Below are 22,340 nucleotides of genomic sequence, written 5' to 3'. Positions count from 1 at the left end.
CCGAGATCGCGCCACTGCACTCCAGCCTGGGCGACGGAGCGAGAGTCCGTCTCAAAAAAGAAAGTCAGTGAAGGGACCTGTTTGGGAAAACAAAGCCCAGGCTCGAAGGAAGCTTGTGCTTCCCTCTGTGAGCAAGTTAAGTCTTAGAAACATCTCCCCAAGCCTCCTTCTCCCACTCGGGTCGTCTGTCCTGCGGCAGCCCCACTGGTTCCTCCCATCAACCAAGGCAGAGAGTGGAAAAGCTCCTCACACTCTTCTGCTTCACACACAGTGAACAAATCCAAACCTCTCTGCCCACATCCCTCCTCACCCGGCTCCACCCGTGTCCGCTGGTCCATCCCTACAGTCTAAGCTCAGCTGGAGACCGAGGACGCCCTGTCTGTGCACTGCACCAACCTCCCTCCTGGCCCCCTACTGGCTCCCATCCCTACTCCAGTCCATCCCTCTCATCACTTCCGAGGCCTCTTCTGACCATCTTACCTGGCTGTGACCCTCCACTGCTCAAATTCCTCCAACGGGGCTCCATCTTCCAAAAATAAGATGCACGTTCCTGTACCTCATGTTCAAGCCTGTTGATGACCAAACCTGATACACTTTCCAGCTTCACAGGCTATGGCTGTGCCACACCAAACTCATCACAGTTACCCACCCCCTGCCACATACACACAACCTCAGTTATTAAACACGTGTAAGTCTTCTGACGGCCGCTCCCTGAGCCAATCCGGATGTAGCTGACACCTCTGCAGAGCTCGTAGACTATGACAAAGACAAGCCCTCCTGCCTCGTTCCACTCCACTGTAAACGTATGTGTGTCATAGGTCATGAGGAGTCCACATAAACCACTTAGAATCCTTATCAGCACATTGCCTAGTGGCTGGGCTCACGCTAGAGTGTGGTTATGGTTAACCATTAGTGAAACCCTCCCATATTGCATTCTGTGCAGTGATGGGCTTGTAAAAACAGACATCTGTTTCTACTGTGCTTTCTAAAGACTCCCCGTTTTGTTTTTTTTGTTTGTTTGTTTTTTGAGATGGAGTCTCACTCTGTCACCTAGGCTGGAGTGCTGTGGCGCGATCTTGGCTCACTGCAACCTCCACCTCCCGGGTTCAAGTGATTCTCCTGCCTCAGCCTCCCGAGTAGCTGGCTACTCGGCTTCCACCACCACACCTGGCTGATTTTTTGTGTCTTTAGTAGAGACGGGGTTTCACCATGTTGGCCAGGCTGGTCTCGAACTCCTGACCTCATAATCCACCCACCTCCGCCTCCCAAAGTGCTGGGATTACAGGTGTGAACCACCGTGCCCGGCCGGATTTTCCATTTTCTTAAACATAGCATCCAATAAATCTTCATGGTGCACAAGTCCCCTGAATGACGAGGTCCCAGCTTCCTTTGGCTCACTTTCAGGTCTGAGAACAGCCCACACTGTTTCTGGTGGAGGACACTCTGCGTGCCACACTCACTGTTCACGTCTTGGTCTCTCCATCCCCCAGAAGGACCCCTCACTCCCGTGACAGGTGCACGCTGCTCACCTGCTATGAGCATGTTTTCCTCCTTTCCTACAACTTGTCGAAACCGGAGCAGAATTACCTCCTATCTAAACATGGGTAATGTGTCATTAACCCAGGCTCCGTGAGTCCAGCAGGAATCCTATCAGCTTCACCCACGACTCCCCCCCTCCTGGCAGCATGCCTGGATGTGGTAACCACTGAATAAACATCGCCTGATCGCAAGGCTCATGAAAGAAAAGATACATTACAGAGCTCAGGACATGGAAGGGGCTTGCCTCTGGAATTAGAACAGTGACTGGGCTGTGTCCTAAGGCCCTGCCCTCTCTGGCCTCAGCCTCATGTGCTAGAACAAGGGTCACCCCTGGATGAGAGTTGGGTGAGGTGGAAGCAGGCAGAGTATGGGGAAGTCAAATTTTGACTCAAATGTGGTCTGAAAGGCCCCCAGAGCCTGCTGTCCCCTCAGCCCCATCCTTCAGGGGGAGCAGAGCGAGGCCCTGGGGAAGGGGCTGTTCCCCTCCTGCAAGGCCACTGGTGAGAACACATGACCTGTAACACAGAGCCCGGGGCTCCTTATACCAGCACACCCATCTGCCCTCCAGGCTCTGTGACTCAATGGTCTAATTCATCTGCACTGCTGGGGACCGTGACAGGCAGGGCCACAACCCCACCCTCATTGCCCATCTCCCTGCTGTGTGTCCAGGGAAGCCTTAGGTGGACACGGGGTGGTCAGTGACCCCGACCTCTTGGGCCAGAAGCACAAGGCAGAAGGCATGGAGTTGAGACCGGTGAGAGCTCTCCCTGCAGGCCCCAGCGGGCCCCAGAGAGTACGCATCCCCTAAATACCAGTCGCCTCGTCTCAGGGGCGTCCAGGCAGCCCTCAGCCCTCCCTCTCAGCACAGCCGGGATCGCCGGTGCTCTCTGCAGACAGCCTGACCCCTCAGCATCACTCAGAGGCCGGTTTTGACAGCTCTGCATTGACCAGGACAAGGGGCTCCCAGCCCGCCAGCGCCTAGATGGGCAGCACCTCCTGGACGTCCCCCTGGGCCATGTGAGCCACCCCCCTGGGGGCCAGCACAGATGCTGCTGTGGACACAATGCCTCCTGCCCAAGGTCGGCCCCCTGTCGCCCCCACCCAACATCCTGGTTGCAAGTGAGGGGCCCCTACCCAGCCCCCATCCCGTTCTCTGCTCAGGACCCCGGGCTCAGGGTCGAGGGAGAGAATGATACGGGGAAGTGGTCCAAGGAGATCACCAAGAAAGGGAGAGCAAGAGGCCCGGAGATTAAACAGACCCACGCAGGCCAGGCACTGTGGCCCACACCTGTCATCCTAGTGCTTTGGGAGGCGGGTGGATTGCGTGAGGCCAAGGGTTTTAGATCAGCCGGGGCAACACATTGAGACTCCATCTCTACAAATTCTTGAGATGGAGTCTCCCTCTGTTGCCCCGCTCGCTGCCTCTGTACAGAGCCCTGAAGACCCTTTTCCTTTCCAAGCCCGCAGGCTTCTCCCCAGAACCGCATACCTCAACTCCCACTCTCCCCTCCCTCCAGGCTGCCGTGGAGCTCCGCAATTGTGAGCTACACCCAGGTGAGCCACCACCTCTCAGACCAGAGACAACTGCAGTCTCTTCCTCCCAGGGAAGCTCCCAGGAGCCAGTGAGTCCGCTGCCCTGGCCATCCACTAGCCCAGACAAGACCCAGACCCCACGCTCCAAGGAAGGAGACCACAGTGAGCCCAGATGGTGCAGCAGCTGGCCCCATGGACACAAGACCACCATCATTTCCCAAGTAGCAACGCTGAGGGAAGGGAGGGCCAACCACCTAGCTCGAGTAAGCCGCAATGGGATTCTCCGCGTGGTTCACAGTAACTTAGCTGTGTTCCAGAACTGTCCCTGCCCTGACCTCAAACCCTGAAGGCCTCCAGATAAGGACCCAATCAACTACAGCCTGCAGCCTGAGGGGGTTGCACAATTTCAGGTTTCTCACTTCCTCAGAAACCAAACCCCTTCCCAACACAGATGATCAACAAGGCTGAGAAAACGGAAGCCTGCCAACCTCTTGACCATGAGTCCACAGAAGCACCAAACGCGGAGAGGAGGAACAGACTTCCCTCAACGCCCCTTCTCCTACGCTAACCCACTTCCCCTACATGTGAAGACAAAACTGGGAACTTGCCCAACATCAACCGCATCACAAGCTTTGAAACTAGCAAGCAAATTCTGTGAAGTGTTCCCCAACAACAATCACCAACAGTTCACCTTCCCCAGCAACCTGTCAGCCTCTGGTCAGCTCCCGTCCCACCTGTCTCTTGCCCGGTGGGGTCAGGGTCCCAGGGCCAGCAGGCAGGGAAGGCCCCCACCTCCACTCAGCACCTGCCCTGCCTAGCAATGACTGGCTCCCTCCCACCCCTATATGCAAACGCCGGCTTACTTGGAATTTCCTTCTGGTTTTGACACACTTTTTCCAAAAATACCATTCGTCTCTCCCCTGATGACAGAAGTTTCTGGTAAAGATGTGTGTTCACTACTGTAGAATAGTACTGAGAGGCCAGGGACCACTAGCTGGTAGGCACTCCCAAGTATCACCCTGAAGTGAGTGAGCCTCCCAGGGAAGGCTGCATGTTTAGAGCGGGGAAAGAGTCAAAGAGGAGAGACCCCCACACACCAATTGTAAAGCGCTGATCCTGTTTATTTGGCAGGAAAACGAGACAATCCAGCAACCCAGGAGGGACAGGTGGACTTAATCCTCCTCCTCGTCGTCTCCAGCCCCAGCCCCACCCTGGCCCTTCTTGGCATTCTTCCTCTTCACGCGGCCCGGGCGGCCACCCCCGTAGGGAGAGCGCAGAGAGAAGTCGATGTGCTTCTGGGAATCCAGGCGGACAATGAAGGATGGGATGTTCACCACCTGCTTGCGGACCCTGGAAGAGGTGACAAGGTGAAGTGGACTGGAGGAGAAACGGACGCCAACCCCAGCTACGGCACCACTCTTTCCTCTCCACCCACCCCGTGAGGCTGCCATGGCTGCAGACACCAAGGTGCTGCAGGAAGGGTGCACCTGATCCTACGGGCACCCTTCGGGGTTTTAGGGTATCACCTTAATCCCCAAAAATGCTTCAGATGACTTTCTCAACCCCATTTTATAGGAGAAATCCGAAAGTATCCCACCTAAGACCACAAAGCAAATGAGATGGCCGTGTAAGAGCCCCCAAGTTCCGAGTCTGAAATATTGTTAACCCCACGCCTGACACTGAGCTGTATTACCACGTGCGGCAGCAATGCCCACAATAACACAGCAACCCGAGGTTACGCGTCTCCGACGAAAGCATTGACACACAAGGCTCTGCCTACGGCTCACAGGGTTAGTGAAGGGCTGGGGCGAAGATTCTAAACGCAAACATCTTGCCCTCTTTCTGTACAGCTCCTCCCCCTCAATGGTGCCACATTACAGAAAGGGCACACTGAGTACCCAGAACGCAGTCATGGATCGGGGTCTGGAATCAACTTCACAAGCGAGCCAGGAGACAGCTGAACCCACCACCCAAGCGAGGTGAGGCTAGTTCTCTCCCTCCACTGGGGACACCAAGAGCTGTTACCTGTCCAGCTGCCCACATGCCTGGCAGAGGCCTTCACAAGGTGTACGGCTAGAGCCGCAGTGACCCTTGCGCTGGGCTATTGGGGCATGAGGCTGCCCCAGCTCCCTGGTGAGCTGTGTGCAAGGGTGAATCTGTACCCTCTGGGTGAATTCACACCCATCACCTCCGAGGGCTGCATAGGAGATAGGGACAGCAGGCTTAGTGAGGGCAACCATCAGAGGGGCAGGTGGAGGAAGATTCAGGTGCCCATCCGAGGTGGTACCTGATATGGCGCTGGCGGATCAGCACGCGAGCGTGGTGGATGGACTTGGCCAAGCCCAGCTTGAAGACCTGGGTCTGCAGGCGTCTCTCTAAGAAATCCTCTATCTTCAGGCCCAGGATGTAATCCAGCTTCATCTTGCCCTCATCCAGCACCCCAATGCGGACCAGCCGCCGCAGCAGGGCATTGCCTGGGAAGAGTGGGAGGAAACACTGATTCAGCCTTCTGACCTCAGGCTTCTTGGGTTCAAATCCTGGCTCCACCTCTTGGTAGCTCCATGCCGCGGTGGTGAGGCACAAGTAGTACAGCACCAGTCACTGTGACCCATGTCACTGTCAAAACCACCCTACGGGCTGGGAGTGGTGGCTCACACCTGTAATCCCAGCACTTTGGGAGTCCGAGACGGATCACTTGAGGTCAGGAGTTTGAGAGACCAGCCCAGCCAACATGGCGAAAGCCCGTCTCCACTAAGATTACGAAAAATTAGCCAGGCCGTTGGCGCACTGCCTGTAATCCCAGCTATTCAGGAGGCTGAGGAAGGAAAACTGCTTGAACCCAGGAGGCGGAGGTTGCAGTGACCTGAGATGGGGCCACTGCACTCCAGCCTGGGCGACAGAGTGAGGCCCTGTCACAAAACGAAACAATACAAAAAACCAAACTACCCTATGGCTGTCATCTGAGAGCATAACATCCCTCGCTCCACATTCTTAGCAAGAGTAAAGGAAATCATCTCCTTACAAGGACTCAGTCTGCAAAAGACCAAATGCAGCTACTATTAAGCTACTACCACCGTAACAAAGCACAGTGCTGAAAAGTTCATATCCTCAGCCCAGAAAGCTCTTCTGATTAATCAGATGTGAGATTGAATCACATTCCGTGCCATAAATAGCAGTATCTACACCTTTTAAGGAGAGAAAAGTAATTTCTAACACTAGAGTTTTTCCAGCTAAGTACATGTCATTCATTTTACTATTCTGTACGAAATTTTCCACCAAAAATATATCTAGTATGTATATAACCTAAGAATGCACTGCATAAAATATCCAACAGATGCCAGCTACTACACCTTTCTTCCAACCCCAGGCTCAGGATGGCTTGCTCCTTACCCTGTCTAAAGCCATGGCTTCTAGCTAATACTCTGGACTGCCCTTGCCCACAGCCCCAGGGCCCTGGGGGCAAACGCCATCCCCTAGGCTCCCGCTCACCGCTATAATCCCACACGCGTTCAGCAAATCAACTGCCCCTTGACTGGGGTAAACACCTCAACCTTTTTTCCTTATGTGCACTTTTATAAAAAGTGGCTCTTACTAGTTACAGCAAACCATTCATGCAAGCTTTCATAAATAGATCCATATGCATCAGGCACTTCTGATATTCCTGGCACTGTTACCCTCCAAGCAAAGTTTGAAAGAAAGCTAGCTCACTTTGTGAGGACCCAAAGTTTTCCCAGTAGGGAGCAGTTACAGGTAGAGGGAATCAAAATGGAAACACCAGCTGTGTGCATTTCCAGCATCCTATGTCATACTATGGCTTCAATTTTTGTTCTTTTTTAACACTCAACCTCAGAGGATATTTAAACACCTGAATATCAAAATACAAAAACACGTCCAAAAGGTGATGAAAATGAGTCTGGGATCATTTACCTCTTTGGACACTTCACGCCTTTTTGTCTTTACATTAGAAAATGGAAACTTAAGCCACGCACAGTCCCTTATGCCTGGCCTATAAACCCAATATTTTGGGAGGCTGAGGCAGGAGGATCAGTTGAGTTCAGAAGTTTGAAACTAGCCTCGGCAACATAGTGAGACCGCATTTGTACCAAAACAAACAAAAAAGTAAAACTAAATTAGCCGGGCATGGTGGTACATGGTGGATTGTGGTCCCAGCTACTAGAGCTGAGGAGGATCACTTAAGCACAGGAGGTCCAGGCTGCAGTGAGCCACGACCATGCCACTGTGCTCCAGCCCGGGAGACAAAGTGAGATCGTCACCATTAGGCAAAACAAAGGCATGATTTTTAAAAAATGTTTCACATTTATTATCATTTTTGAGACAGAGTTTCGCTCTTGTTGCCCAGGCTGGAGTGCAATGGCGTGATCTCGGCTCACTGCAAACTCCGCCTCCCGGGATTCTCCTGCCTCAGCCTGGGATTACAGGTATGCACCACCACGCCCCGCTAATTTTGTATTTTTTCAGTAGAGACTAGGGGGTTTCTCCACTTTGGTCAGGCTAGTCTCAAACTCCCGACCTCAGGTGATCCGCCTGCCTTGGCCTCCCAAAGTGCTGGGATTACAGGCATGAGCCACTGCACTCAGGCCCACATTTATTAAACCATCTATCTCCTGAAAAAGAACAAGAGAGTCAGCCACAGGCAAAACCTTTAAGTATGAAGACAATAGTTTTCAACAGCACAATAAACCTTACACCTTCAACAAAAGCATGTCCTACTGCTGAGGCTCCGCTGGGCCAATGCACCAAGAGAATTTAAAATGCTTTAAAAATGCAAACCAGGGAGGACCTCAGTGGGAAACAGGTCCTTGTCATCATACAAGGCAGTCAGGTATTACAATGCCTTCATTTCTTATCTGAAAAATGGATATGACTCCTACATTTCTTCACAGTTGTGCTGGGGGGGGGGGGGGCGGGGAGTTCGTGTTGTTTTGTGTCTCGCTGTCACCCAGTGCAGTGTCGCGGATCTTGGCTCACTGCAATCTCCGTCTCCCAAGTTCAATCAATTCTCCTGCCTCAGCCTCCCGAGTAGCTGGGATTATAGGCACACCACCATGCTCGGCTAATTTTTGTATTTTTCGTAGAGATGGAATTTCACCACATTGGCCAGGCTGGTCTCGAACTCCTGACCTCAAGTGATCCGACCACCTCGGTCTCCCAAAGTGCTGGGATTACAGGCATGAGCCACCACGCCTGGCCTCTATCTGTTGATTATTAACTGCCAGCCAAATGTTGGCGGCTGTTCAGTCTTAACAGACGAGACTCAGAATCTCGCTAGTCACACATCTTAGTGGGAAAGGCTGGATCTGAATCAAGGCAGGATTACACCAAAGAGCAAACATCCAAGCTCCTCCTTCCTGTCCCTGACTAGGCTAGATGGCTTCATTTACTAGAAAGCGTACTCACCTGAACAACTGTGTACCCCTTGGGAATTTTCACTTCTGCCTTGGAAAACCACAAATAACCCTCAGACACCTGCACCGCTTTCTCACATGACTGTAAGTTTCATTGCAATTAGGATCTATGTCCAGAAAGTCCTCCCTAAAACCAGAACCAGCTGTAGCCCACTCCCCACAGAACCCTGGGATGAATTCCCACCCAGCATCAGTATCTATGGGGGAGGGATCTCCAGCACTTTCATGAGATTGCCAACGGGGTCTACAAATTGACGAAAAGAATGAAAGGGTCAGGTGCGGTGGCTTACACCTGTAACCCCAGCACTATGGAAAGCTGAGGTGGAAGGATCACTTGAGGTTAGGAGTTGGAAACCATCCTGGGCAACACTGCAAGATCCTGTGCCTATTTAAAGAAAAAGCTTCTAACATCTGCAAGCCTGGGACAAACTGTGACAATCTGTGGCTAAACATGCTCCAGGACTTTCTCAACGCCTAACATGGATGACCACTCTCATGCCTAACAGTCAGGGCTCAGGTGTAGAGACTGCTTTTCACCATAAATCATGACTACCCAAACTCAGGCAAAAGCAGCGTCTCAGGATATACTAATGCCAATCTTGGTCATGCCAATCTGCTGTAGAAAGCACTCCAATAACACCGCATCTCAGAGTAGATTTTAAAACAAGATGGTTAAGATGGTACACTTTCAAGTTAATGTATATTTCACCACAATTAGTAAAGTAAGCCTAAGTCTATGTGATCTGCATGCCCTCCTAAAGTCATCACCTGAAATGCTGTTCCCTGAGACATTTTACAGATTCTCTCCTGTTCAGGCCTTTGCTAAATACCACCTAAATGTCCTTGACCAGCTTAATAAAACAAGCACCAGCCTGGACAACATGGTGAAAACCTATCTCCACTAATAATAGAAAATTAGCCAGGCTTGGTGGCCCATGCCTGTGATTCCAGCTACTTAGGAGGCTAAGACAGGAGAATCGCTTGAACTCTGGAGGCGGAGTTTGCAGTGAGCCAAGATTGCGACAACTACACTCCAGCATGGGCAATAGAGCGAGACTCCGTCTCAAAAGTAAAATTAGCCAGGTGTGGTGGCATGCGCCTGTCTGTAGTCCCAGCTACTTGGGAGGCTAAGATAGGAGAATTGTTTGAACCCAGGAGGCGGGGGTTGCAGTAAGCCGAAATTGCGCCACAGCACTCCAGCATGGGCGACAGAGCAAGACTCCGTCTCAAAAAACTAAATAAAACGAGAAAACTTAATTAAATAAACAATAAACCAAGCAAATGTGCAAACCCTGTTATCACCATCACTTAGCCCAGAAATTCCACTTCATAGTCTACTCTCATCCACTAGCAAACAGGCCACATAAACAGAATTGTTTTGAGACATCATATAAAGATATAGACGGGTGCCCAGGTGTGCCAGGCCTATCTTTATCTCTGGTCATTACTAAACTGAAGGTCCAGTAACTGGGCAAAAAAGCCACACACCTAAGAAACAGGGCAAAGACTGATCCAGATACACTTTTCCTACTCCACAAGTGCCACTAAAAGTTAAAAGGCTGGCTCCATTTATCCAATGACACAACTCTCATCACTGGAACAGAGGCAACAGAAGGGAGAATGAACCTCACAAGCCCTGCACCCCATCCCTCTGCTGTGGACTCCCATACGCACCTTCGAACAGACGCCGTGGGTCCTTCTCATCAAGCGTCAGCAGTTCCCGGGCGGCCTTGCGGATCTTGGCCAGGGTAAATTTGACCCTCCAGACCTCACGTTTGTTCCGGAGCCCATACTCGCCTGGTGGGGAGAAGGGGGTGGACAAGTGTAGTCCCACGTACTGGCACAACAACTAGACTGGCAGCTTTGGATTCACAAAACCTTCCTAAACCACGAATAGTACCAAATTTAGGGGACGGACTAGATAGAGTACATGGGCGCCTTCATCCACGTGCTAACCGCCTCCCGGAAGCCGAACCACTTCCCGGAAGCCTTGGCCACTCACCGATCAGCTTCAGCTCTTGGTCGAGACGAGATTTCTCGAAGGGTCTCCGCGGGGTCACATAAGTTTTGCGACAAACCCAGCTCCGGGCCACTGGCATGTTGGCTCCGCTTCCCCGTCTGCGCCTGCGCGGGAGAGAAGCGTAAGGGCTCCAGACGGCGCCTGCGCAGTCCCACAACTACGCCAAAACCTCGCGGAGCCCAGATCCGATCTCGCGAGAATAACCTCCAACGCTCTCATAGTCAGTATCTGCCCCCACAACCGTGCTGCACTCCCGTTCAACCACCCTGCTCTGTTTCCTAACGTCTTTAGCTTACTCATGGAAACTCGGAAGGCCCGGGCCACCATCCAACCCAAACCCTAGAGAAAAAGCACACCACCGCACCTCACCTGAGCAAACCAGCCGGTCACTGAGAAAGAGGCGCGCAAGCGCCACGGCTGCGCTCTTATAGTAACGCCGGCGTCTCGTGACGTTATCACGCACCACGCACGTCAGAGCCAATCAGAAGAGGCGTTGGCTGGCTGAGAAGCAGTGGAGACGTGAGGCTGGGCTAGAGCGGCGTGCTAACCTGGGAGGACTAGGTTTTTTCCGGCCAGGGAGTGGAAACCTGAGAAGTAGGGAGAACCTTCCTTCTCCGCCCCTGGACGGTGGTTTTTCTTTTTCTTTCTGAGACAGGGTCTCGCTCTGTCGCCCAGGCTGGAGTGCAGTGGTGTGATTTCGGCTCACTGCGGCCCCGACCAACCTCTCGGGCTCGAGCGATCCTCCCACCTCCTCCCCAGTAGCTGGGATTACATGCACACGCCACGACACCCGGGTAGCTTTTTTTTTTTTTTTTTAACAGTCGGCGTCTTGCCATGTTGCCCAGGCTGGTCTTGAACTCCTGGCCTCGAGAGAGCCTCCCGCCGTGGCCCCCCCAAAGTGCTGGGATTACAGGCGTGAGCCACCGCGCCCAGCCGAGATTATTTCTGTCACTAACAATAATGTGGCATTCTGGAACGCTATGTGCCACATACTGTTCTAAGAATTTTAAATGTATTTACTCAATCTTCAATACATACTTACAGAGCACTCTCAGAGCAGTTGCCCCCCCCCCCCATGGTACTATTATTATCAATAGCCACTTAAGGGGTATTAGTATTATTATCAGTAATTTATTTTATTTTTGAGACGGAGTTTTTCGCTCTTGTCACCCAGGCTGGAGTGCAGTGGTGCGATCTCGGCTCACTGCAACCTCCGCTTCCCGGGTTCAATCGATTCTCGTGCCTCAGCCTCCCGAGAAGCTGGGACTACAGGCGCCCACCACCATGCCCGGCTAATTTTTATATTTTTAGTAGAGACGGGGTTTTGAACTCCTGGTCTCCAACGCCTGACCTCAAGTGATCCACCCGCCTCAGCCTCCCAAAGTGCTAGGATTAGAGGTGTGAGCCACCGCGCGTGACCTAGAGTTCTCTTTTTATATATAGTCTGGTTATTGTCTGTCTGTACACCCATCTCTCCACTCCGAATGCGATGGTCTGTCTCCACAGCTCGTGTTCTTCAGTTGTCTTCCCTACGCTGCTGCCTCGGCAGTCACTATCTCCTCAGGAAGCAGTCCCACCCGCCCCTTTCTCTTCCACGGCATCCACACCATCCGGATGCCTGGATTCAAATGCCACGTCACCACTTGCCAGCTGCAGTGCCTTCGACAAGTTTCTCAATCACTCTGTGCCTCAGCGTCCTCCTCTGTAAAACGGCGAATGATGGTAGTGCCTACCTCATAAGCTTGTGAGGATTAAGTGAGAGTCTATCCAGTGTTGAGGAGAGTGTCTGGCATAAATAAAGCGCCTAGTGGTAGCTACCATCGTCATTATTGTCATCTGCATTGTACTTCCATATCTTACAAACTACCTTGTTCAGTTTTACGGGTTTTTTGTTTGTTTGTTTTGTTGTTTTGAGACGGGGTTTTGCCATATTGCCCAGGCTGGTCTTGAACTCCTGGGCTCAAGTGATCCACTCGCCTCAGCCTCCCCAAGTGCTGGGATTACAGGTGTAAGCCACCATGCCTGGCCAAATTTTATGCATTTTTGTATCTTGAACACGCGTATATTATTCATCTGGAAGGGGGAAACGTGGAAGGAAAAAACTTCCATAAGTTTTCACTCCCTTCAGGATGAAGTCCAAGCTCCACAAATTCCGGGTGCCTGGTGATTACAGAGATGGTTTTATAATGGTGGTTGAACCTGTAGGTTCTCAAGTCTTAAAAAAGATCTGCGTTTGAACCTCAGCAGTCACTGACGAGCTCTTGATCTTAGGCAAATTAGCCTCTTCAAGAGTGCTAAATGGGAGAAAGTAACAGGACTTTCCTCATAGGGTTTGATGATTTAGAGTAAAAAAAAAAAAGAAAAGAAAAGAAAACCAGCACAGAGTCTTGTGTACTGAAGGTGCTTAATATCTTAACACAGCTGACTCTGTACAGTCTGGGGGCGAGGGGCACTGACCCCCAGCTCAGCCGAAAACCTCCATATAGGCTGGGCGCGGTGCCTCACGCCTGTAATCCCAGCACTATGTGGAAGGCCGAGGCCGGCGGATCAACTGAGGTCAGGAGTTCGAGACCAGCCTGGCCAACATGACAAAACCTGGTCTCTACTAAAAATACAAAAATTAGGCAGGCGTGGTGGCAGATGCCTGTAATCCCAGCTACTTAGGAGGTTGAGGCAAGAGCATCGCTTGAACCCAGGACGTGGAGATTGCAGTGAGCCGAGATCGCACCACTGCACTCCATCCTGGGCGACAGAGCAAGACTGCCTCAAAAAAAAAGAAAGAAAGAAAGAAAGAAAATCTGCATATAACTTTTGACTTCCCCAAAACTTAACTACTAGGCCAGGCACCGTGGTTCACACCTGTAACCCCAGGTGGGATTTGGGAAGCTGAGATGGGCAGAGCACTTGAGCCCAGGAGTTCAAGACCAGCCTGGGCAACACGGCAAAACCCAGACTCTACAGAAAACAGAAAAATTAACTGGGTGTGGTGGCGTGTGCCCGTAGTTCCAGCTACTTGGGAGGCTGTGGTGGGAGGACTGCTTGAGTCAAGGAGGTTGAGGCAGCAGTGAACTAAGATCATGCCCCTGCACCCCAGCCCAGCTGGCAGAGCAAGACACTGTCTCAGGATTTAAAAAAAAAATTACTCGTAGTTGACTGGAAGCCTTACCAATAACATAGTCAATTAACACATATTTTATACGCTATATGTATTATATTCTGTATTCCTATGATGAATTAAGCTAGAGAAAAGAAAATATTGGCCGGGCGTGATGGCTCATGCCTGTAATCCCAGCACTTTGGGAGGCTAAGGCGGGCGGATCACCAGGTCAGGAGATCGAGACCATCCTGGCTAACATGGTGAAACCCCATCTCTACTAAAAATACAAAAAATTAGCCGGGCGTGGTGGCAGGCGCCTGTAGTCCCAACTACTGGGGAGGCTGAGGCAGGAGAATGGCGTGAACCCGGGAGGCGGAGCTTGCAGTGAGCTAAGATCGTGCCACTGCACTCCAGCTTGGGTGACAGAGCGAGACTTCGTCTCAAAAAAAAAAAAAAAGAAAATATTAAGAAAATTCTAAAAAAGAGAAAATATATTTACTATTCATTAAGTGGAAGTGGATCATCATAAAGGTCTTCATCCTTGTCTTCATTCTGAGTAGGCAGAGGTGCAGAAGGAAGAGGAGGGTTTGGTCTTGCTGTCTCAGGGTGCCAGAGGTGGAGGAGGTACAAGGCAAGGCAGGAGAGGCAGGCATGCTCTGTGTAACCTTTACTTCTTTCAATCTGCATAAAAGTGGACCTGAGCAGTTCAGACCCATGTTGCTCAAGGGTCAGCTGATGAGATCTGGCCTCACCCTGATCCTCTTCAGAAGCATGCTCCAGTCATATGGCACCGGGCCCTCTTCCACAAACCCCTCATGCTTCCTCCTCTCTCTCTCTCACTCAGGCTGGAGCCCTCTAGCCCTTCCTCTCTGAAAGGAGCACGGGTAATATAAGAGGAACCCTTGGTTTCCATCATGGGTTGCCAAGGACCAGCTGGGCATGCTTGGGGAGCTGAATTCCTTTCCTTTTGTACAAGTGTAATAAAATCTAATTATGCCCCATCCATAGGACGCAAAACCATGTAGCCGTTGGCAAAAATGAGACAAGCCTGGGCATATCCAATAAGCAAGATGCAGAAGTGTGCATAGTATGCTACAATTTTCATTAATAAAAATGACCTTAACGTATATATATTTATTTAAAATATGCTTAGAAAGTCATGTAGGAGAAATTATAATTTCCAAATTGTCTCAGCCCTGATTTAAAAATTATAGTTTAAGCCACTCATTTATTTAGCAACAATGTATTGACTGCTTACTGTGTGCCAGGAACTGTTCTTGGACCTGGGGATACTGCATGAACAAGGGTAAATAAAACAAAAACAAAAACCAAAACCTTGTCCTTAACTAGAAACAAATGCCAATCACCTGGTGAATGGATAAATAAAATGGGGTTATGTCCATACAATGGAATATCCAGCAGTAAAGAGGAACAAAGCTGGCCAGGCACGGTGGCTCATGTCTATAATCCTAGCACTTTGGGAGGCTGAGGTGGGCGGATTGCCTGAGCTCAGGAGTTCGAGCCTGGGCAATTATGGTGAAACCCTGTCTCTACTAAAATACAAAAAATTAGCCTGACGTGGTGGCAGGCGCCTGTAATCCCAGATACTTGGGAGGCTGAGGTGGGAGAATCGCTTGAACCCACTTGAACCCAGGAGGCAGAGGCTGCAGTGGGCCGAGATTGTGCCACTGCACTCCAGCCTGGGCAACAGAGCAAGACTCTGTCTCAAAAATAAAAAATAATAATAATAATAATAATAATAAGCAAGGAAGAGAATGCACATGGCCAGTTCATGAGGAAGCTGCAAAGTGTGACCTTTGAGTTTTACTTTGAGATGGAAAACTCCAGCAAAGTTTTAGACAGAGCTGTGACATGGTCTGACTTATCTTTTAATATGATGATTCTGGCCGGGCGCGGTGGCTCACGCCTGTAACCCCAGCACTTTGGGAGGCCGAGGCGGGTGGATCACGAGGTCAGGAGATCGAGACCATCCTGGCTAACATGGTGAAACCCCGTCTCTACTAAAAATACAAAAAATTAGCCAGGTGAGGTGGCGGGCGCCTGTAGTCCCAGCTACTAGGGAGGCTGAGGCAGGAGAATGGCGTGAACCCGGGGGGCGGAGCCTGCAGTGAGCAGAGATCATGCCACTGCACTCCAGCCTGGGCGACAGCGAGACTCCGCCTCAAAAAAAAAAAAAAAAAAAAAAAAAACGATGATTCTGGCTGCTCTGTTGAAAACAGACAATAGAGGGGCAAGAATGGAAGGCAGGGGATGAGTTAGAAAGCTATCAATATCAAATGAGCCATGGTTTGGTTTTTGTAAGATACTGGCAGTGAAGGTGGAGGGTGGGGCCAAACTGTGGATCCACAGTGCTTTGAACACGGCACCTACAGAATTTGTTGACTGACAACATGTGGGGACACCAGTCACAAAAGTGTTTGTTTGTTTGTTTTAAATAGAGATGAGATGAGGTCTCACTATGTTCAGCCAAGGCTGGTCTCGAACTCCTGAGCTCAGCAGCTCAACTGATCTTCCCACCTTGGCCTCCCAAAGTGCTAGGATTACAGGTCTGAGCCACCACATCTGGCCACAAGAGTTTTAAATGAGGAACTTTTCAGAGGAGAGACTCATGACAGAGGTAATGAGACTTCTAAGTACTTTGTTGTAGAGAGGAGAAAGGGTGGAGAATAGACTTACAAAGCCAATTATGAAGCAGGCACAAAGAAGAGAGTATTGGCCAGACAGGGGTTAGCGTCATTTTTTTTCTCTTCTTTTTATTTTTTTGAGATGGAGTTTAGCTCTTGTTGCCCAGGCTGGAGTGTAGTAGTGCGATCTTGGCTCACTGCAACCTCTGCCTCCTGGATTCAAGTGATTCTCCTGCCTTAGGCTCCTGAGTAGCTAGGAGTACAGGTGCATGCCACCACGCCCGGCTAATTTTTTTTTTGTATTTTTAGTAGAGATGGGGTTTCACCATATTGGCCAGGCTGATCTCAAACTCATCTGCCCACCTCAGCCTCCCAAAGTGCTGGGATTACAGGTGTGAGCCACCACGCCTGGCCCAGTGTCGTATTTTAAATTAATCTAAACTTACAGGAAATTGAGATTCTATGAAGTCTGTTTACTGGAAATGGCAAGAAAGAGGGGAGATGGGAGTCTCTCTAAACCTATTTCGGTTCCAGAGGCTGCTCAATTCACACAAAAAAGAGAAAGAATGAAACATGGGGGGAAGAAATGGAAGAACTAGAGGTGGAGACTTTCAGCCCCAGAATTTTACCATGTGGAAGTTTTTGTTTGTTTTTGTTTTTTTGAGACAGTGTCTAGCTCTGTCGCCCAGACTGGAGTGCAGTGGCGTGACCTTGGCTCACTGCAACCTCCACCTCCCAGATTCAAGTGATTCTCCTGCCTCAGCCTCCGGAGTAGCTAGGATTACAGGCGCCCGCCACCACGCCCGGCTAATTTTTGTATTTTTCATAGAGGTGGGCCATGTTGGCCAGGATGCTCTGGAACTCCTGACCTCATGATCCGCCCGCCTTGGTCTCCCAAAGTGCTGGGATTACAAGCATAAGCCACCACGCCCAGCCTCATGATGTGAATGTATTACACTGACAAAATAAACGTGACAAAATAAAACTTCACATTGATAAGATAAAGGTGTAATTATTGGAATAGTGGTAGTGTTCTAGTACTTTCTTAAGCAAAAACATGGGTAAATGATTTCATAAGTGCAAATTTTTTACATATAGATGTGTTTTAGCTTTTATAAAAATTGCAGAATATAACACATCCAAAAAAGAGTCTAAAATATAAATATACAGCATCAAAAAAATTCTCAACCACTACCCAGGCCATGAAAAAGCAGAACGCCTTCCAGAGTCCTTCCTGACGTTCTCCCCAGGCTCTGAACTCCTAAAATTACAATACTCATTTCCTTTCATAATATATACATATACACACACACATATATATACATACATGTGTGTATATTTACATATATACACACACACATATATATATTTTTTGAGACAGGTTCTTGCTCTGTCTCCCAGGCTGGAGGGCAGTGGTGCAATCACAGCTCACAGCAGCCTCAACTTCCCAGGCTCAAGGGATCCCTGGCTAATTTTTTTTTTAATTATTTTTTGTAGAGACTGGGTATTACAATGTTGCCAGAGCTGGTCTCAAACTCCTGGGCTCAAGCGATCCTCCTGCCTTGGCCTCCAAAAGTTCTGTGGGATTACAGGTGTGGGTCATCGTGCCCAGCCTATATTTTTATTTATAACGTTTGTATGCATCTGGGAAATTTCATAGAAATCTTTTCAAAAGGAAGTTTAGTGAGGTAGAAAGAGTGCAGATTTAGGAGTCAGAAAAACCAATTTTGAAAGGCCAGGCCTGCTATTTACTAAGTGTGTGACTTTGGGCAAGTCAGTCCCCCTCCTCCAGGCCTTTTTCTCACCTGTACATGCAGATGAGACCATCCACGGGTTCCAGGACTGTCGCAAATATTCAAATCATGAACATTTATGTAACAAGTTTATTGAGACCTCCTGAGACTTAAACCCTGTAGAAAACAGATGAATCAAACCCAGGCCCCATTCTCGGGAAGCTCACAGTGTGAAAATAGGTAACTACAAAAACACAGCCAATAAGTGCTTTGAAACAAGGAAGAACATAAAAAAGATGTAGTGTTCGAAAACCTGGAATCAAAAACTAACCGCGGAGAAAGGTAGGAGGAGGTTCTAGACTCCCAGAGAAGAGCTGGGGAACATCCAGAAAGGCTCTTGCTGCCGACACAGCCACATCCCCTAGGTCTCTGGAGTTCACTGCAGGCTGGCCCATTGCAGGGAGGTGTAGACCACCTTACCATCAGGCTGCGGAGAACAGAGGAGCAGGGTCTTTCTGACGCTGGTTCCAAGGCGCCCAGCAGCAACCAGGTCTTGGAGTGGGATGGTGTCCTCGGGGGCCCAGCACTGAGCGATATAATGGGCGTGGAAGCGGAGGGGGTCACCTGGGGGAGGGAGAGAGGCACTGAAGCAGTGACCAATGGCAGAGGGCTAGACGCCACGGGAACGACCACTGGGAGGAGATTTGAGATCATTTCAGCCATCACTATAGATACTCTAAAACAGATGCTCTTGGACACAACTATTCCACTTCTAGGCTTTTTTTTTTTTTTTTTTTTTTTGAGACAAAGTCTCGCTCTTGTCCCCCAGGCTGGAGTGCACTGGCACGATCTCGGCTCACTACAACCTCTGCCCCCTGGGTTCACGTGATTCTCCTGCTTCAGCCTCCCGAGTAGCTAGAAATACAGGCACCCACCACCACACCCAGTTAGTTTTAGTATTTTTAGTAGAGATGGGGTTTCACCATGTTGGCCAGACTGGTATCAAACTCCTGACCTCAGGTGATCCACCTGTCTTGGCCTCCCAAAGTGTTGGGATTACAGGCGTGAGCCATTGCGCACAGCATGTCTAACTACTTCTAAGTGAATCTTCTGGATCACAGTAATCATTTAATAAAAGTCGTTAAACTGCTTGCCCAATGAGTTCGGGAGCTCCCAAATGTTTCCTGTCTGTCTATGAATTTCAGAGGCTAAGAGAAAGTGAGACAAAAAAGAAAAATGCAGCTGGGCCTATAATTCCAGCACTTTGGGGGGCCGAGGTGGAAGGATTGCTTGAGCCCAGGAATCGGGACCAGCCTAAGCAACAATAGAGACCCCACCTCTATTAAGACAAAAAAAAAAAAAGAAAAGAAAAACGCAGAATACATTGGGATCGTATGGAAAGGCACAGCAACCAGAGGCCCCAACCCATACTCACCAGGATAGACCAGGAAGTCACCTCCGAACTTGCCAGCCGCACTGAGGAAGAAGCCTCGCTCCCACAGGTCTCTGTAGATACTGTAGCGCAGCTCGTGGGCAGGGCGGCCAGCGTGGGGCCAGTCTTTAGACTGGACACGCCAGTCCAGGGGCCTGGCCTTGACCGGTCGAGGCCTGGCAGTGGCCAGCTGGACAAGGAGAGCAGATCTGGGCAAGGGGGCTACCCCATTTGAGGGTCCTGCTTGGGAAAACGAGGGACCTGGTGGGGAGTACAGAGAAGAGTTTGGTAAATTCAAGGGGTAAAGTCTTCTCACCCTCAGGGAGACCCAGGCACTGGATTCCCAGCTAAAATTCCTAAAAGATCTCTCCTCTCCTTCCCGTGGTCCCTGGACTCCACCTCCCATGCTCACCGGCTTCCTCCTGCTCTCCCGAAGCCTGGCCATCACTGGTCTCATCCTCTTTGGCAGCCTGGCTCGAGCCGGCCTCCTGGCTCGAGCTGGCCCCTGAAGCCTGTTCTAGTTTCTGCTTCTTAGCAGCCTGGCCCTCCGTAATCTTCTCCAGGAGCTCCTGACGACGGGTCTCCCGGGCTTCAGCTGCCAAGGCGCTCTGCTCCTGGAAGCTCTCCTCTTGCTGGCGCTTGAAGGATGTCAGGGCCTGAGAAGCACACTTCGCTGGAACCTCCAAGCTTATGGTCCCTTCGGAAGCCAGGAAACTTGACTCCCAGGTCCCGCTCCCACCGAACCCAGGAGTTCGAGCCCCGCCCCCTTACCAGGCTGTGGTGCCGAGAGTCTGGACGCGGGGCGCTGACCAGAGTCACGGCGCCGATCTCGGCCAAGAGCCGCGCCTCTTCGGGCATCAGCAGCAGCGGGAGGCCCAGGCGCGAGTTCTGGCGGGGCCCGCGGGGCAGGGCGCCTACCGTGCGGCCCCCCACACCCAGGCGCTCCCGGAGGGCCTGCACCGCCTCGGCTCCCCACACCAGGGAGCGGCCGTTCGCCACCTCCACCACCAGCATCCTCCTGCGGGAGCCGGGAGGCAAAGCAGTTACCGAAACAGCTGCGCGCCGCGGACCGCTGCAGAGCACCCAAAGCCTCCGGGGTCTCGGCGAAGCCCCGCCCCTAGGCCTCAGGGGGCGGGGCCTCGCTCAGCCGCCGTTCACCACCTGCTGGGCCCGAGCGCCAGGCCCCGCCCCCGGGCGATCCCACCAGGCCTCGCGGCCGCCGGAGACGAGACGCCGGAGACAAGCCCCCGACCCTCGCCCCTCGCCAAGCCCCCGGGACCTCGCTCTACCCTTGTGACCCTGCGGTCGGCACCCGCTCTGTGCCCGCACTGCCGTACCTACCATTGCGCCTTGGAGTGTGAAAAACAAACCTCCGCAAGCGCGGCGACACGCCCCCTTACAAAGGTCCATTTTGGCACCACCCTGTTGCAAAGTGGGCGTCACCCTTCGGGTGTTCCCGTCAGCGGTCAGAAGCTCTGGAGGCTAAGGCACCGCCGAGGCCACACCCTCTTCCGGACGCTCGGGCCTTCGCTCCTCCTCTTTCCGAACGACTGTGATTCGGCTTTCGGACCTCCTCGCTCTCAGACTCCCACAGTACAAAACCCTGCCCCCTCCCGAGCACAGGAAGTTCGGCATTCGGGCGTCCTCGGCTCCACCGAATCCGCAGCCCCGCCCCCTTCTCGAACGCCAGCAATTTGACGTTCGGGTGTTCTCGGCTCGGCCGAATCCGCAGCCCCGCCTCCTCCCGGACGCAATAGGTTCGGCGTTCGGGCGTCATCGGCTCCCGGCAGCCTCGCAGCCTGTGGCCCCGCCCCCTTCGAGCGCCAGCGCACCCCAGTTGGGGAGTTCCCGCCCTACGACCGAACCCCACAGCCGAAAGCCCCGCCCCCTGGGCACCCGCCGTCCACTCTCCGCTCGGGCGGGCTCACCCCAATTGGGAGCGCTCAGTCCGCCTCCTTGCCTCCCTTCAGAATGTCCCACTGTCCACCGATAGAACCAGCAAGTCACCTCATAAACAGTAATTCGCAGTCGAGGTGGAGCCACCCACTACGCACCGCGCCACGCGCTCCTTGCTCCACCCCCTCATGCCGACACCCTCGTCAACTTCGTCATCCCGCCCAATCAGCGCCGCGGGAAGTCAGGTCCCGCCCCTCGCAGGACCGAAGCCCCGCCCTCCTCCCGCGGGGGCCACCTTGGCTCCGCCCCACTGAGCGCACCTCCCTCTGCCGCTTCCTCTCCTCTACTTGGGAACTTGAGGATCGTCACCCTGGCCCGGTCCCGTAGGCGCACGCCGGCCCTCGGGGTTCCGCCCCTTTGAGGGCAAGTCGCTTTCGCCCCGCCCCCTTGTAAATACTCATCGGTATCTGGCGAACCTGTTGACTCCGCCTATCATCCTAGCGTCACTTGTACCCAACTATCTACGAAGTAAACCGAAGCTTGTGGCCCCACCCACATCCGGCCGAGTCTGTGGCCCCGCCCACATCGGAACAGTGACCCTAAGGACTCGACTATCTCCGAAGAAAGCCGAAACATGTGGCCCCGCCCACAGTGGCCTCAGCTCTCCGTTCTCGACTATTGCCGAAGTGAGCCGAAGTTTGTGGCCCCGCCTCCGGGGAAACTCAAGCTCCCGATTGTGCCCGAAGGAACCCGAAGGGAGACCCCGCCTCATTCCTCACGCCGAGCTCCAGACCCCGCCTCCTTTCCGGAGCCCGTCTGTTCCCCTTCGGGTCCAAAGCTTTTGGCTCCTCCTTGTTCCGAGCCCGAAGGCCCGCCCCTTCACGTACTCGGAGCTCGGATCCCAGTGTGGACCTGGACTCGAATCCCGTTGCCGACTCGCGCTCTCGGCTTCTGCTCCGGGGCTTCTTCCCTGCCCGCCCGGGGCCCTGACCGTGGCTTCTTCCCCGGCCTGATCTGCG

The 22,340-nt window shown here is 52.0% G+C and overlaps 2 protein-coding genes across 10 annotated transcripts; both read right to left on the bottom strand.

The window, feature by feature from the left end:
• Positions 1-4,172: 4,172 nt before the first annotated feature.
• RPS9 (ribosomal protein S9) lies at positions 4,173-11,408 on the bottom strand. 4 transcript variants are annotated; one of them, XM_063599636.1, is made up of 5 exons: positions 10,888-11,408; positions 10,501-10,622; positions 10,173-10,295; positions 5,360-5,546; positions 4,173-5,269 (listed from the first exon to the last, which is right to left on the bottom strand). In XM_063599636.1, the coding sequence occupies exons 2-5, from the start codon at positions 10,595-10,597 to the stop codon at positions 5,257-5,259; spliced, it is 420 nt and encodes a 139-aa protein (XP_063455706.1). In that variant the 5' UTR covers positions 10,598-10,622; positions 10,888-11,408; the 3' UTR covers positions 4,173-5,256. The 4 variants fall into 4 exon arrangements, with proteins under 4 accessions (XP_063455706.1, XP_008953844.1, XP_008953845.1 ...); XM_008955596.3 differs by having other exon boundaries at positions 4,173-4,422; XM_008955597.3 differs by having other exon boundaries at positions 4,173-4,422; positions 10,883-10,967.
• Positions 11,409-18,125: 6,717 nt separating this feature from the next.
• Positions 18,126-22,338, bottom strand: TSEN34 (tRNA splicing endonuclease subunit 34). Of its 6 annotated transcripts, none has more exons than XM_034946455.2 (5): positions 22,209-22,338; positions 20,197-20,443; positions 19,838-20,081; positions 19,429-19,686; positions 18,126-18,617 (listed from the first exon to the last, which is right to left on the bottom strand). In XM_034946455.2, exons 2-5 carry the CDS (start codon positions 20,437-20,439, stop codon positions 18,430-18,432), a joined length of 933 nt encoding a protein of 310 aa, XP_034802346.1. In that variant the 5' UTR covers positions 20,440-20,443; positions 22,209-22,338; the 3' UTR covers positions 18,126-18,429. The 6 variants fall into 6 exon arrangements, with proteins under 6 accessions (XP_034802346.1, XP_008953817.1, XP_034802344.1 ...); XM_008955569.5 differs by lacking the exon at positions 22,209-22,338 and adding an exon at positions 21,642-21,789; XM_034946453.3 differs by lacking the exon at positions 22,209-22,338 and adding an exon at positions 21,433-21,517.
• Positions 22,339-22,340: the final 2 nt, after the last annotated feature.

This window comes from Pan paniscus, chromosome 20, assembly GCF_029289425.2.
Source record: "Pan paniscus chromosome 20, NHGRI_mPanPan1-v2.0_pri, whole genome shotgun sequence".
NCBI classification, from domain to species: domain Eukaryota; kingdom Metazoa; phylum Chordata; class Mammalia; order Primates; family Hominidae; genus Pan; species Pan paniscus.
This window is presented reverse-complemented; position numbering and strand designations above follow the sequence as displayed.